This window comes from Carcharhinus amblyrhynchos, chromosome 16, assembly GCF_965287045.1.
Source record: "Carcharhinus amblyrhynchos chromosome 16, sCarAmb.v2.hapA, whole genome shotgun sequence".
NCBI classification, from domain to species: Eukaryota; Metazoa; Chordata; class Chondrichthyes; order Carcharhiniformes; family Carcharhinidae; genus Carcharhinus; species Carcharhinus amblyrhynchos.
The window spans coordinates 35,723,586-35,739,090 of record NC_137339.1 but is presented as its reverse complement, the minus strand read 5'-3'; the positions used below and the strand labels follow the sequence as shown (position 1 = coordinate 35,739,090).

At 38.8% G+C, this 15,505-nt stretch overlaps 1 protein-coding gene across 1 annotated transcript in view; it reads right to left on the bottom strand.

The window, feature by feature from the left end:
• LOC145353955 (tyrosine-protein phosphatase non-receptor type 1-like) overlaps nt 1-15,505 on the bottom strand; it is a 101,007-nt gene that overhangs the window by 15,759 nt on the left and 69,743 nt on the right. Inside the window, exons 3-6 of the mRNA XM_080204978.1 lie at nt 12,139-12,239; nt 8,452-8,550; nt 3,774-3,911; nt 25-234 (exon numbers count right to left, since the gene is read on the bottom strand). Coding sequence (XP_080061104.1) covers nt 25-234; nt 3,774-3,911; nt 8,452-8,550; nt 12,139-12,239 — 548 coding nt within the window. The remainder of the gene's footprint in view (nt 1-24; nt 235-3,773; nt 3,912-8,451; nt 8,551-12,138; nt 12,240-15,505) is intronic.

The following is a 15,505-nucleotide window of genomic DNA, read 5'->3' as shown; positions in this document are numbered from 1 at the left end:
AAATCAAGTACAGAATCCACTTACCAGAAGGAGACAAGTATCAACCAGAGAAAAAGTACCAGATCGTCCGATCCCCGCACTGCAATGAACCATAATAGGTCCATGCTCTGGATTCAGTGAGCCAGATTCCCTCACTTTGAAAAGGAAGTTAAGGAAAGAAGCAGGAGATTCTGGAACTCCAAAATCAGGCCATGTGGTATAATGAAAATGCAAAATTTCCCTGGTTTCTTTGGTCTAAATAGACAAGATAATAATGGAGGAATAAGTGTTAATTATACCCTTGCACTTGAAATGCTTTCTATTTAAAGCTTTTAAGCCTTCAACATGTACATCTTCCAAAATACAAACTTCTGGAAATATCCAAACTATGTCCACTGAAGGAACTAGGGAGGCTGCAAGTTAACTAAACATTAACAGATCATAGTACCTAATAAAAACTATGTACACCTCTCTTAAGCAATGCTCAATATATAAACAATGTGCATCAAGAACATTTGCTTTAATATTTCAATTATATTGATCACTCACATTGGACATAAGAAAAATCACTCAACTGCAACTCAACTAAACAGACCAGATATTCAGACTCACCAGCAACAACATCCGATTCAAAATGTGTTTTAATTTTATTTCAATACTAAAAGCAGAAATATTAGTTTAACAAAATTAATCATTAATATTTGCTAAATTACAGTGCTCAGGGATCCATGATTCCATTCATGCTCTACAAGGATGTATGGGCTTGAAACATTAACTGTTTCTCAGATGTTGCCACAGCTGCTCCGTTAACCAGCATTTTGTTTTTATTTCAGATTTCCAGCACCTGGAGTAATTTTTTTTAAATTTTACATTAGTTGGGACAATGCAACTTGTTTTAGCCAGCTAGTTAAAGGAGAAAAAAAGTCAGGAATAACTAATATCTTGTATTGGAAAATGAATGCGTATGGAGGCCAACTGAGGGTGAGGTTAGACTCGGCCATGGTTTCTTTCATAGTTAAATAGTTTCCCAACAGTCATCGTGTCAGTTTTGTCTCAGTTAGTAGCTGCCTGGAATCTGAGAGAAGGTCGTGGGTTCAATTTTTACACTGGAGACTTGAGCACAAAAATCTAAATTGATACTCTTATTGAGTGGGTGCTGCACTCTGAGTTGTCACTTTTTTCAGAAGTTAAACAGAGCTGAACGCAAAATATCTAAATGGCACAATTTCAAGTACAGACATGTTCCTAGTATCACAGTGACTATTTATCCCTCAAATCAATATCACAAAAAAATTAAACTGTCATCATCATAGTGGTTTGCGGGACCTTGCTGTCCACAAACTGGCTGCTATATTTGTTACATTAAAACAATTCAAAGTACTTCATTGGTTTGTGCAAGTAGTATGCCACTCATGGACATATACCACGTGACAATTGGCATCTTCTGGAGAGATTCCATTCCTTACGGTAGTCAGAGCTGATTCTGACAATCAGATCATAAACATCCAGGAAGAATGCCTCTTACTCTACACTTGATCATTCCAAAGCATTCCTAGTGACTGTCCATACTGTATTCACTAGAGGTCACCCAAAACTCTGCTGCCTGTGCCTTAATTCAGAACAAACCCATTAGCCCCATCAACCTTGAACTTAAACTGGCTTCAGGAAAGCAGATAGATTTTAGAAATCTCATTCTTGTTTTCAAATCCTCCAGTGAAATTTCCCTTCCTAAACTCTAGTTTCACTCCATCTTAAAACCTTTCAAGACATGTGTTCATCTAATTCTGGCTTCAAGTCTCCCAGTATTAAATACTTCACAACAGGAGGCTGTGTTTTCAGCTTCCTCAGCCACAAGCTTTAGAATTCCCTTCTTAAAGCTCTGTCTTTCCTCCTCAGGAAAGTTCAACTGGCACTACACAAGTGCCAGACAATGACCATCTCCTGCAAGAGAGAATCCAACCCTCTCCCCTCTGACATTTAACAGCACAACCGTCACTGATAACATATCTTAATTGGACCAGCCAAATAAATACTGTAACAACGAGAGCATGTTCTGAGGCTGACAATTAGTTGGGGAATAACAAATCATCTGACTCCTCAAATGATGTCAATTCACCATCTACAGAGCAGAAGTCAGGAACATGATGGAAAACACTCCACTTGCTTGGATGAGTGCAGCTCCAACAACACGAAGCTTGACACCATCCAAAGCAAAGTCATCCTCATGATTCTAACCCCATCAACATCGTTAAGCATTCATTCCGTCCATTGCGGGTGTACATAGACAGCAGTGTATAACATCTACAACGTGCACTGCAGTAACTGGCCAAGGGTCCTTCGACAGCACTTCCCAAACCCACAATCACTGATCTAGAAGGACAAAGGGCAGCAAGTGCATGGGAATGCCATCTGCGTGTTCTCTTGCGAGTTACACTTCATCCTGATTTGGAGACCAAATTGTTGCTGGGTCAAAATTCTGGAACTCCCTCCCTAACAGCATTGTGGACTGCAGTGGTTGTTCAAGATGGCAGTTCATCACCACCTTCTCAAGCATGTTTAGGAATGGGAGAATAAATGTTGGCCATTGTCAGTTAAGCTTACATCCAAGGAAGGATTACTTTAAAAAAATCATTTGTTTTGAAGTGCAATCACTTCTGTAGGCAACTAGTTCGTGGACAAACAAGTACCATAAATAATTAGATGAGATGACTAGCTGCCCAGGGTAAATACTGGCTAAAATAAAGAACCTCCAGTTTGCCGTGGGATATTTTGTATCACATGAAGTTACAGACAGGACTTCCGTTTAATACTTCATTCATTATACAGCAAAAATGTGACAATGGAACATTTGTCGGCGCTGCACTGAATTGCCAACTATGTGATGTGCTCGACTTCGTCATGGGGATTGCACCTATATCCTTGAATCAGGAGAGTGCTACCAGCTAAGCCATTATTTCAGCATGAGCTAACAAATTGAAAAAGATTCCAATTTAATTTCTGCTGTTCTGCAAAACCATTTTCTTCTAGCTTGGATCAATGGAAAAAACATGATATTAACCCATAGCAATTTCAATTTCTTCATACAAAGAACTTGCCTTTGCACAGATGGCATGAAAAATGATAAAAGAGTTACAGTGCAGAGACAGCAGTATGGATTGTTGCTTCCTTTCAAGTTTGCCATTCTTGCATAGAGTGCAAATCAAAAAATTGCAACAGCATCTCTTTTTCAGCAATTCAGGTTCTGTGCTACTATTTAAAATAAGGGATCTTCTGCGTCATTACCAAATAACCTAAATTTCAGAATTAATTTAGATACTCAGAATAATGTTTTTTTACAGAGTAAAGTTTTTATAGGGCCTTTGCGTGAATGCATTTCTAAAGTAACTGGATGTATGTAAAGTGATTTAAGAATGCTTTAAGGTTATGAAAGACTCAATATAAATTCAACTTATTTACAGATTAGTTCTGATTGAAGAAATTAGGTGATTGATTGTATAAAAAAAATTGCGCACACTTCCTTTCGTGGTTCTTTCACATCTCTTCCTCCATCCACATACATGAGAAATTCTCTTAATTTTGTAGTTTTGAGAGCAAAACTATAATGAAAATTTGTGTACCCTAAAGTACCATACAAGTGTGTCTAATATAAATACTTCACTAATATTTCATCTAATTTTGGTCATAGAAATTTTGCAGTGGAAATTAACTATTACCCATGGGGAGTTGTACACAATGGAAAGAGCTATATTTCAAAAGCTAAAATTTCCAAATTTAACATCTGCAGATTCACTTACTGCAAGGTTTTCCACTTCCAATTGCCGTACTGTATAGTATGATTTTACATCTTCAGAAATCAACGTTAGTTTGAATTTTGTGTCTGCAAATATCATGTCCACTTCTTCTTTACTTGGCCAATACCGTGCACATTTGACCTAGAATTGAAAGAAAATTTTGTGAAAGTTGGCTTTATCTTAATACTTTCTGCAATTACAAGTGATTGTTATTCTCATTATTTTAATATTCTGCCAAAGGTTTGTTAAACTAGCTAATATTTAATGAACAGTTTTCTGGCTTGATAATACGTTTGAGGATTAATGGAAATAAATAACTATGTAGAAAACATGGAACTATTTTAAGTACGTAAAAATCTTAGCACCACCAAAAAACGCAGCCTCATGAATTTGGAATGTAATATTTTGCTTTCTAATAATTTGAAAAATATTTCATTTTATTCAAATTAAGTTTTTGAGATGGAGTAAATTCAGAAAGGATAGATTGAAGAAAAACTATGGCTGATTACAGATTAGGGAAACAGAGCACTTGTGTTAGCTTTCTCAGAAGAATAAGATACTGGACACGCAAGTTGGCAAGAATGGCAGATGACCAACTGTACTGGACAACTAAAAGTAACAGAAAATGAGGGGCAAATCCTGTTGGAATTCAAGTAGAAAAGACATTGGGCCCTGATGGTACACTTCCTAGATTGTCGAGAGAAATCGAAGGGGAAGACAGACACTCTGACCATAATCATTCAAATATGTTGATTACAAAGTAACTTCACATGATTGAATGTTGCCAATATAGCACAACTATTCATGAAGGGGAAAATAATACACTAGGTAGCTATCGGCAGGTCAGCCTAATATCAGTTAATGAGTAAGCTTTAAGCTTCTACAGACCCATAACATGGGTTGAAAGTAATACTCAGTTTGGGAGGAATAATTTAATTAAATACATCAAACACTGACATGCAAATAACTTCAGCATTTGTAAATCTGGCCAGACGTATCAGTGTTACCTCAACAAGCAATTTTATTATGAGGAGGCAGAAAGTAGGAAACCAAAGACTAGTTAGTTTAACACCTGTTGGGAAATTGTTAGACTCTATTAATAGAGAAGTAATAACAGGAATTTGGAATGTCAAATCACAATCAGTATGGCTTTATGAAGGATAAATCATGTTTGAGTAATTTGCTCCAATAATCCAAATGGATAATGGGGATCCTGCAGATGTCGTATACTTAAGCTTCAGGAAGGGACTTGATAAGGTATCGCACAGAAGGTTACTCCAAAGGTTAGGATCACATAGGATTAAGGGTAATCGATTAGTTTGGAGAGAAGACTGGGTAACTGGCAAAAGGCAGAGTCTGGATAAATGGGACCTTTTCTGGTTAGCAAGATGCAACTTTTGGGGTGCCACAGGGCCCTATTTTATCATTTTGATTTTAAGTGCTTGGCGGATTTGAAACGGAGTGTTTGAGATCTGACTTTTAGACTTGTTCTCAGGCATACATACAGCCTGCAAAAATATCAATGATTTTGAATCAGGCTGTACGTGGGGCTTAATGCGTCCGAAATCCTGCAGCTCCGATCGGCCTCCAACTGCACATGCGCAGAATGAAGTTAGAATGCTGCTCCCTTGCCACATCCTCCTGGGCTGAATAGTGCCTCCCCCTGGTCTCCACAGACATGATCTACCCCTAGAACATTACTGACCCCTCATCTCCCAAACTCCCAGATCGCAGGTCTCCCCCACCCCCTCCCCAAATCACAGAGTGGCAGCGGACTTCCCTCCCCCATTGATCTTGAGCAAAGAGTCACTGAACACTAGGCACCTACCTCCTCACTAATTCAAGCACCCAAATCTCACTTATATGAAGCATGTCTGTTTTGTGCCGATTCTGGCTGGGCGAATGCGTTGGTAAGGGAGAAGTGCTAATAAAGTTGGGCATGCAGATCATTAAATGAATTTGCATACATTCAAATTGATCTAAAGGGCTGTCGTGCCCGTTTCGGGTGCAGTCCTGATCGTGGCCATTTTCGGACCTTCGTAGAGGAGGAACTGGCAGAGGTGGGTGCGGAACATGCTACTTGCCTCATGCCCAACTTTACCCAGGTTTTTACACCTAAAAACAGGCACAATGCAATGGCAAAATTGGGCCCAGAGGGTTTGATCCTCAGGTCCCAACTATTTATACTAATGACTTGGGAACAGGGACAGAAAGTACGATAGCCAATTTTGCAAATGACACTACAATCAGTGGAACAGCACATTGTGAGCAAATCATAAATTTACAATGGATAGTGATAGGTTAGGTAAGTTGACCAAACGTGGCAGATGGAGTTTAATGTGAATAAATGCGGGCTTACCCATTTTGGTTGGAAAAGGGGAAGTTTAAATGGAGAGAGATTTCATGGTGCTCCAACGCAGAGATCTAGGAGATTTCATTAATTAGTTATAGAAAATTGGTATACTGGTAATAAGGAAAGCAAATGGAATTTGGTTACAGCTAAAGGAATAGAGTATAAAAGTAAAGAAATGTTGCTGCAACAAACAAGGCATTGGCTAGATTGCAACTGGAGTACTGTGTACAGTTTTGGTCCCCTTACCAGAGGAAAGATGTTGTGGCATTAGAAGCAGTTCAGAGGAGGTTCACTAACTGATTCTAAAGATGAGAGATTTGTCTTATGAAGAGACATTGAATAGTTTAGGCCTTTACGTTCCAGAGCTTAGAAGAATGAAAAGGGATCTAACTGAGGCATATAGATGCTAAGTGTACTGGCGAAGTAAATGTAAAGCGGATGTTCCCTCTTGTGGGACAATGTAGATCAAAAGGTCATAGATTTAGGATAAAGGGTAGCGGGTTTAAAACAGACGAGGAGAAACTACTTCTCTCAAGAGTCATGAATTTGTGGAATTCACTATCCCAGAGTGTGTTGAATGCTGGGACACAAGATAAACAGATTTTTAATTAGCAATGGTTAAAGGGCTATGGAGAACGGACAAGAAAGGAATCCATGGCCTAGATGAGATCAGCCATGATTGTATTGAATAGTGGAGCAGGCTCGAGGGGCTGAATTGCCTACTTCTGCCGAGTCCAAAATGAATCTTAACAACCCAAGAAAGAAAAAACGTATTTCTTACTGCTTGGGCTGCTGGCAACGAAAGGCCGTCAGTTCTGTAAGTACAACAGGTGAACAAGGTGATTAAGGGGAGAACTGAGAGGGTTGAGGAATATGACGGATTTGGTTAAGGCAAGCTATTGTAAAGCTGATGTTAAAATATTAGGAGACACAGATTCTGGACCCCATAAAGTTTCATGCCATCAGATCAAACATGGGCAAAGAAACCTATGGTCTCTCTCAACTATGAATTAGTACTCCATGCTGAAAACCACTGAGAAAGAACTGAGGGTGGCAAGGGCATAGAATGTACTCTGGGTGGGGGTCTTTATTGTCCAACACCAAGTGATTATACCACAACAGACCAAGGTGGAAGTCCTAAAGGACACAGTAGTCTGTGGTAGGTGGTGAGGGAACTGATAAGAGGGTAAAACCTATTTTATCTTGATTCGCCAATCTACCTGTTGTAGATTTGTCTGAATGACAGCATTGGTAGGTGGGACCACCACAGTCTTGTGGAGACAGTCTCACCTTCACATTTCATTGTGTTGTGTGGCACAATCACCATGCTAATTGGAAGAGATTTAGCAATTTAGGACTGGGCAATCATGAGGCATGGTGAGCCGTTGGAAGCAACACAATTGTATAAAACCACAAACTGATAATCTAATGCACCAGCACACCCCCCTCCTTCACTTCTCCAGTTTCTTCCTACCTCTATCAATGCAGACACTGGGAGAACGTGCAAACTCCAGAGTCACCCCAAGGCTAGAATTGAACTTGAGACCATGCAGCAGTCCTAACCACTGCCCCTCACTGCCACCCAGTTCTGTCTGACTGCACACCTTCATACATTTAAGAATGTTTTACTTCATTCATTTCATTCTAAGAAAAAGTATTGTTATGAACTGATATGGGTTCCAGGTACACCTACCTTTTCATAGGAGAGGTGGAATATTCTGTCCGATTCCTGTTTGGATCTACTGCCTCTTTAAATGCAAGGATGATTATTTGCCATTTCCCACTCTTACCCCAAATAGCAAAATTTCATCAACTCACTTGACCTCATCCTCACAAGCTAACTGTTGCAGATACACTGACAAGGGGTTAGTGATTTTAACCTCTGGCAATCAGACATTATGAGTGGCACTGTTTAAAAACACTGGTTAAAAACATGGAGGGTTTGCTTTTAAATGATGTGCTGAGACTATTCGTAAGGAGGAGGGGAGGAGGCGGAAGCAGACGAGAAATAAACTATATAGCTTTAATTTAAAAATGCATTTCCTGAAGCAACATTGCTGTACCCAAAATCATCTTGTGTTGAGAGAGAGCCAAGATAGATGCACGCATCATGGCCCATTAAATCTACTACATGCTTGAGTAAAATAGTCCATTTCTTTACGCACAATGTCATTCTAAGCTCAAACACTGGTGGAGCCAGTAACTCTTACTGATTGAAAAGTAATTAGGATTGTGGATTAATTTAATTAAGTTATTGGTTCCATATGATTCTTGACAACTTTTGTGCATGGGCTTACTCAATGAACAGGATTAAATTCAGCTACTTACTGATCCCTTTTCAATTAATCTGTTGAGCATGACAACGCCCCTAGACTTCTGCTCCCAAACCATTTCCCAGAAATGACCGCAAGTATTTGGAAGAGGACCCTGTAAAAGCAATACAAAAATTAATTGATACATGCTGCCATTCTGGGAGATTAAGAACTGTAGAACAATTTTGTTACCAAAATCAGTTAACAACTCCTTTTGGAACTTAGTAGGATCTGAGATTTGAAAGCTTCAGCTGACAATGAAAATTAAATAGGAAACGTATTCATTTAAGCAATTAAGATTAAAAACCTACAGACAACCCCCATTAAAATGGCAGACATTCTGCAGCAAATCACTAAAAACAAACTTAGGCAGCAAATGAGTTCCATAGCTTAAATTTCTAGTTATTTTCATTAGTACAATGTTGCCATAGAGTATCATAAAATTTCCATTACAGGCAGTTTGAAGGATGAGGTAGGGCTTAATTGATATCAACAGGCAAGTCCCTTTAGTGATTCTTTCCACATCTCTAATTGATAGCAAGCATTTTTAAAACAAGGATCAATAAATTCTAGTTGTCAATCTTAGACCAGTGTAAGCCCCGTCACCTTTCAGGATGTTTGTGGGTCAAAGCCTGGTCCAGTGCTCAAGAGTGATTTACTGCAGGACATGTCATTGTTCAGATAAGCCATTTAACTAAGATTTTGCTTTCTTTAAAGTGACACAAAAGGTCTCCTGGTACTATCTGAATACGAAGGGGGGAACTCTTCCAGTGTCCTGACCAATATTTATCCTCAAGTTAATATCACTATCAATTTACTTGCGTGCAACTGACTTGTTACCCCATGTTACAGTGGCTACTCTTAAAGAAGTACTTAATTAGTTGCAAAGTGCTTCAGGATGTTGAGGTTGCAAAAGGCACCACATAAATTCAAGTCCTTTCTCTTAAAAGATGCTTAGAATAATGTCAGATCATTCTGAAATACTATGATTAGTCATGCAGCAAAGTACATCTGTAAATGTAGTTCTTTTCCTAGTGGGAAGCTAATAGAATATCATTGACCACATCCTTAATTAGGAATTAAATGCTTAACCAGAACACTTTCCTACTTTGGTGACTATATTTCAGAAGTATTCACTTGGCTGTAAAAAGCTGTGAAAGGTGCTATGTAAATAAGTATTTTTAAAACTATAAAATGTAATCAAACGTCACAGACCCATTGAAGGGTTTTGCTGGTTATTATAAAATGAATAAACCCAACAGCTTCAGAATATCCAATGTAATAGATATACATTAATCCAGCTGACTAGCAGATGTATAAGCACTTTTTTTAATGGTTGGGTTCTGGGACAGTGGAGAGGATTATTGCTTGGAACTGAACTTATGGTGAGGCTCAACAATATTATTAAGTAAGCTAGTGGAATGCTGGCCTTTATAGCTAGAAGACTGGAGTACAAAGATGCAAAAGTTATGCTGCAGCTATCCAAAACCCTGGTTAGACCCCTTCGAATTCTGTGAGCACTACGCTTTAGAAAGGATATACTGATCTTGGAGGGAGTGCAGCATTGGCTTACAAGAATGATATCTGCAATTCAGGGGTTAAACTATGAGGAGGAGATTACACAAATTAGCTCTGTTTTCTTGAGAAAAGAGGTTATGGAGTGGTTGGGTTGAAGTTTAAGATATTAACAGGAAAATACAGAGCAGATAAAAACATAAGCTTTTCCACTGGTTGCACATCCTAGAACTTGGGTGCATTGCCTAAAAAAATAAGGCCAGATGTTCAGGAGAGATGTTAGGAAGCACTTCACACAAAAGGTGGCAGGGGGTGGAACGCTTCCACGAATGGCAGTCGATGCTAGATCTACGCTAATTCTAAATCCAAGATAGATACCTTAAGGGATTTGGGCCAAAGGCAGATATATGGAGTTAGGCCATAAATCAGCCACGATCTCACTGACTGGCAAAACATGCTCGACAGGCTGAATGGCCTACTCCTGTTCCTGTGCTCCTGAGTGTTGATGGCCAACACTAGGTCTCTTGTTAATTTGGCAATGGATGCACATGTAAATCATGAATAAAGTTTGTACTTCTTGGCAGCTGCGCTGCTTTCCTTCCAAATAGATTACATGGAAATTTTGTAGTGTAGACGAGGAGTTTGAAACATAAGTTGAAGCATTTAAAAAAAATCAAATTTCCAATTTGTGCCTTCACAATGCGAAAATCAGTGCCGCTTAATGCAATATGAATTTCAAATTTGAATATCAGACACAGGATAAATGCATATGTTAAATGCAAGGCATGTTAAAATTTTAGATTTGACAGTAAGAAATACAGAACAGTTCCCCGTGCATAATGTCACGTCTAATAAAAATACACCATGGGCAGAATGCTACAGTTACCGGCTGGGCAGGATTGTAGCCAGAAAGGGGGGAAGGGGTTTCAAAATTCCAGATGGCTTTTCCACCTACACCAACCTGTTCACAATTTTATGTAGACGGGCAAGGCCTAGGCCAGCCTGCTGTCTCTGCTCTGATCAAGGATCTTGAGAGAGAAATTCTGGTATGGAGGGGAGGTCCTATGAGGAGAGACTGAGGGATTTGGGGTTGTTTTCGCTAGAAAGAAGGCAGCTAAGAGGGGATCTTATTGAAACATATAAGATGATTAGAGGTTTAGATAGGGTGGATAGTGATAGCCTTTTTCCTCGGATGGAGAAAGCTAGCACGAGGGGGCGTGGCTTTAAATTAAGGGGGGGTAGTTATAGGACGGATGTCAGGGGTAGGTTCTTTACCCAGAGGGTGGTGAGGGATTGGAATGCCCTGCCTGCTGCAGTTGTAAATGCGCCTAGTTTGGGGGCGTTTAAGAGATCCGTGGATAGGTTTATGGACAAAAAGGGATTGGTTTAGGTTAGTGGGTCATTGTTTTTTAACTGGTCGGCGCAACATCGTGGGCCGAAGGGCCTGTTCTGCGCTGTAGTGTTCTATGTTCTAAATTAATGGCACTCAAGGCATTGATTCCTGATGAGAAGTCCAACAAATGATCCATTTCAAGCCTTGGTTAGAATGGGGTTAGTGCCTGCCTCCCTTCTACATCGAGAATCTCTCTCCCACAAGGTCTGCCAACCATTCCCCTATTGCATGCTCCCTCACCCATCTAGCTTCTCCATCCAGACCCTATCCTCGTCACAGGACTACCTGCACTTATCTGATCCTGGACTCTGGGACACTGAAGCTAGGGGCTGCTTGTAATCCCAAATCCTGGTCATGCTGTTACTGTAATCAGATTAGCCAACATCTCTCCAAGGCAGAACTTCCTGCCGAATAAGAGGCATTAAATAGCTGTGGGATAGCCAGAAGGGTGGGAAATCCTGTTCCATGAGTTTAGCCACTGCTACATTTGACAAATGAATTTGCATACTTTGCCAGATTTAGATGCATTCAGAAAAGGAAACAATTCTAATTACATGGAGGCAAAAGACCAGAACATCTTTCTTCTAAATCCTACCTGCTGGAGAAAGGTGTCAAATTAAATTAATTTGGATAACGTTGGAGCTGAAGTCATCATATTGTGTATAAAAACATAGTATTTGACGTTTTCACTTGTGCCAAATGCTCAACATGATACTTCAGAAATTAATTGATGTCTTAACGCAAAGTGATTTGTCAAGGTATTTTGCTCTATGTGTAACTTTTAAAATTGCTCACCTGAGTCAGAATGTAGCTCCTTTGAGCCTCTTCCATCTTAATCAAGCTTGCATTGACATAGTCGTTATCACCTTGCTGCAACTTAATTCGACTGTGGTCAACTTTATGTTTAAGAAGAAAAGTCAGTGATGAGCATTATATTTCAGCTATATTTTTGACAATGCACTTATGCACCTAGGAGGTGCCAATTAAGCTACCAGTAACATACAGGAACATTAAATATTTGAATGATTTTTTAAAAACTTATCTATGGCAAGTGCAAGCTGCATTCTTCAGAGCCAAACATTTTGCCCAGAATAAACAAAAAATACTTTTAAGACTGCGGCAGTCAAGCTTAAAAATTGTCTGAATATGAAATTGGCTTGATCCAATGTCATAAAATGAAACTAAGAACAGCTTTAACCAACGGAACAGAGAAAGCCAAATCCTTCTGACATTTCTAAATCTTGGCAGTTTCATTATGTATACAAGTAGCAAAAGGAGGGAATTCAAGAAACACGCCTGTTTGGGTCACTGCATTAAAAATTAATTCCGCGTAAAATAATGAAACGTGTACACTTCTCTTTTAAAGCCTGTGGGAATGGGTCTTCTGGAAATTGAAGTTCAATAAATTATGAATAAAGATAAATAAGGGAAGGGATATTCAGTATCACATTAGAGCTTCCTTTACAAAGTATAACCCAAATTTTGAAATTTGGTCCGTTACAATTGAGGGGTTCTCACCTCCATCTCAAACCTTCAAACTACTCTAATCAAAAAAAAGGTGAAAATCTGGATCTTGTCAATTGTCACTACCATTGAGAGAGAGAAAAAAAAAATCACATACGGTTTAAATTTCTCTAGGAGGTGAAATTTCATTTTAAGTGGACCTCTCTGTTTCATCATGTAAGGTCTTTTGTTATAAAGAAATTCAAAACGCTAAGGATAAAATTAAGGGGGGAATCATGTGACCTGTTCTGAAGTCTGTTTTAAAGCAAGCCTGGTGGTTAAGGAGGCCCAGATTATTTTACTTGGAGAAAGGTGTTTACACTTGGCGAAAAAGCAGCAAATTCCCAGAAAGTGTGGAGTTGTAAACAGTCGTGCTTTAAACTGTCCATTTACTTTCAAGATTTAGTTGGGGTTTCAAGTTTTTGCTGGCTAGCATTTCAATCTAGATACAAAGTCCACGTGATTCATGCTACCATGGAGATGGAAATGTCTTAAGATATCCCTGAAACACTCAGACAAGGTCAGTTCAGGATCCAGTGAGGGAGAGCGGCTAAAGGTAGCATGAAGCAAGAATTTGGGTGGGAAGCTTGCACACTGAGAAGACCAAATTGAGTTAAAATGAGGCTGGAAGATTCATGTAACTTGCAGTATAGGAAGAATTTCTAGGGAAATAAAATTTTACTGTGAAAGACAGTTTGGAAATTAAACATGTCCAGGCTGAAAAAAGAAAAGAACAAATGTAAACCCTTGGAATCACCTTGGATTGATTCCAGGAATATTAAATGGTTACTTAAGGATGGTGTAAAGCAGCTTGTCCAAAGTGAGACCCACAAACAGGATGTGATCCATAAGGCATTTTTTAGTGGCCCATAAGTTTTCTGTGCGTAGGTTTGGTTCAACTTCAGAATTTCTTGGAAAGAATTTCAAGAAATGCTCAGTGCCTGCTCAGTTAATCACAGGTTGGTTTCTCCATGCAGTGCATCCATCTGCAGCCATTATAGAGTGAAGCCAGCCTGTGACTGGATGAGCCAGTCATCAGTTGCTGGATAGGTTTTTAATATTCTTGATTCTGGCTGGGACCATGTGGAAAGATGGACATAGAGTTGGGGGTGGGGGTGGGGGAACAGATGGCCTTTTTTTGAGTTCAGAGCTGAGGGATGCTCAGATCTCTCATGGTCTTAATTTTTTTCAAGAAGATGAGAGAGTGAGATCACCTCTGGATCAAGGTGGTGTGTGTGGAGTGCAGAGAAAGTGAGTATGTGGCAATGAGTGTGCGCCTGATGCCAGTCAAGTTTTCTCACACTTGCCACCACACACCAGCTTATAAGCAGATTCACACACCCATATACAATGGCTGTCTCAGTGGATTTTTATTGCATTAAAAACTTCATCTACTGTTATGCTCTTGCTGAGCAACTGCTTTTCTTAACCCTTTAGCTTTTTTTTTTAAATTTTGAAATTCCATTCATTGTACCAAACAATATCATTCTGAAATTTGTTCATCAGCCCTTGAGAATTAGAATTTCTTTTAATTAATTGTACAGGTCGTAACACTAAAACTTTATTCCATTTGACCCTGCACTTTACGTGCCATCATCTTCGGTGACCTGGACTTAAAACTAGAAGGCAATCAGTTAGGTCTGTGGGCTGCCTGAAAAGAAAAGCATGTCTAAATAAACTGGAGAAAATGGTTGGATTGCCTTAGATTTTTCTTATATAAATCTAATTGTTGTTATTACTTTCCTATTATTCTTTACATCACCCCAGTGAATCTTACCAGGAGATGCAGAATCTCTTAAAAACTGTTCAATTTTCACTTAGTACCACAAGTAAATATGAAATATTAGATAATGTTCATGACATAGGCCCTCAAACGTTCTGCATGCTGGTCAGAGAGGTTGGTTTTTAATTATATACTTTTTAATGACTACTTCCTCTTCTATTCAGACCATCTATCCAACTGGCATTCCTTCCTCAATCTCTCATTTATATATTAGTCTTAATGCTATAAATTTAGGTCCATCATTTAAAATAGAGATTTATATTACAGTACAGTTTCAACATATTGCACATTTGCCCTTCAGACTAGTCTAAAACCCATAAACTATCAGGAGATTTTTTTAAAACTTCCCAGGCTCTAATGTATATGGAAAAGTGCTATTTTTTGTATTAATTGGAGAGTACTTTCCTCCCTAATTTTATTTCTCCATGACAGAAAATGAATTAGCTAAATTGCAGATTACTCTTCATTATATATTCTACTAGAGTATCTTAATTTTTAATGTTTTTGATATTTAACTCTTAGCATTTAAATTGAAAAGAAATGGACCCACATGCATTACTTCACAACTCAAATTAGAAAAACTTAAAACTTTGGAACTACGACAGACTCATCCTATTGTCTTTTGCACACTGGTAGAACCATTTTTAATCTCGCATGTAATGTGCAATACTTCTATGACGAGAACATCCATTAACTGCCTCTAGGAAAGTAGTTTTTAAACTGCTTATTATCCTCTTTCAGGTGCATTGCAATCTGTCTAATAAATGAGTTCCTGCTCACTCAATTCCCTCCAAATTTTTTTCTGCCTCCATGATAGCTGACATTAATGGTTCCCTACACTCAAACTATTTCAAAACTATTATCCTAAAAAAAAAT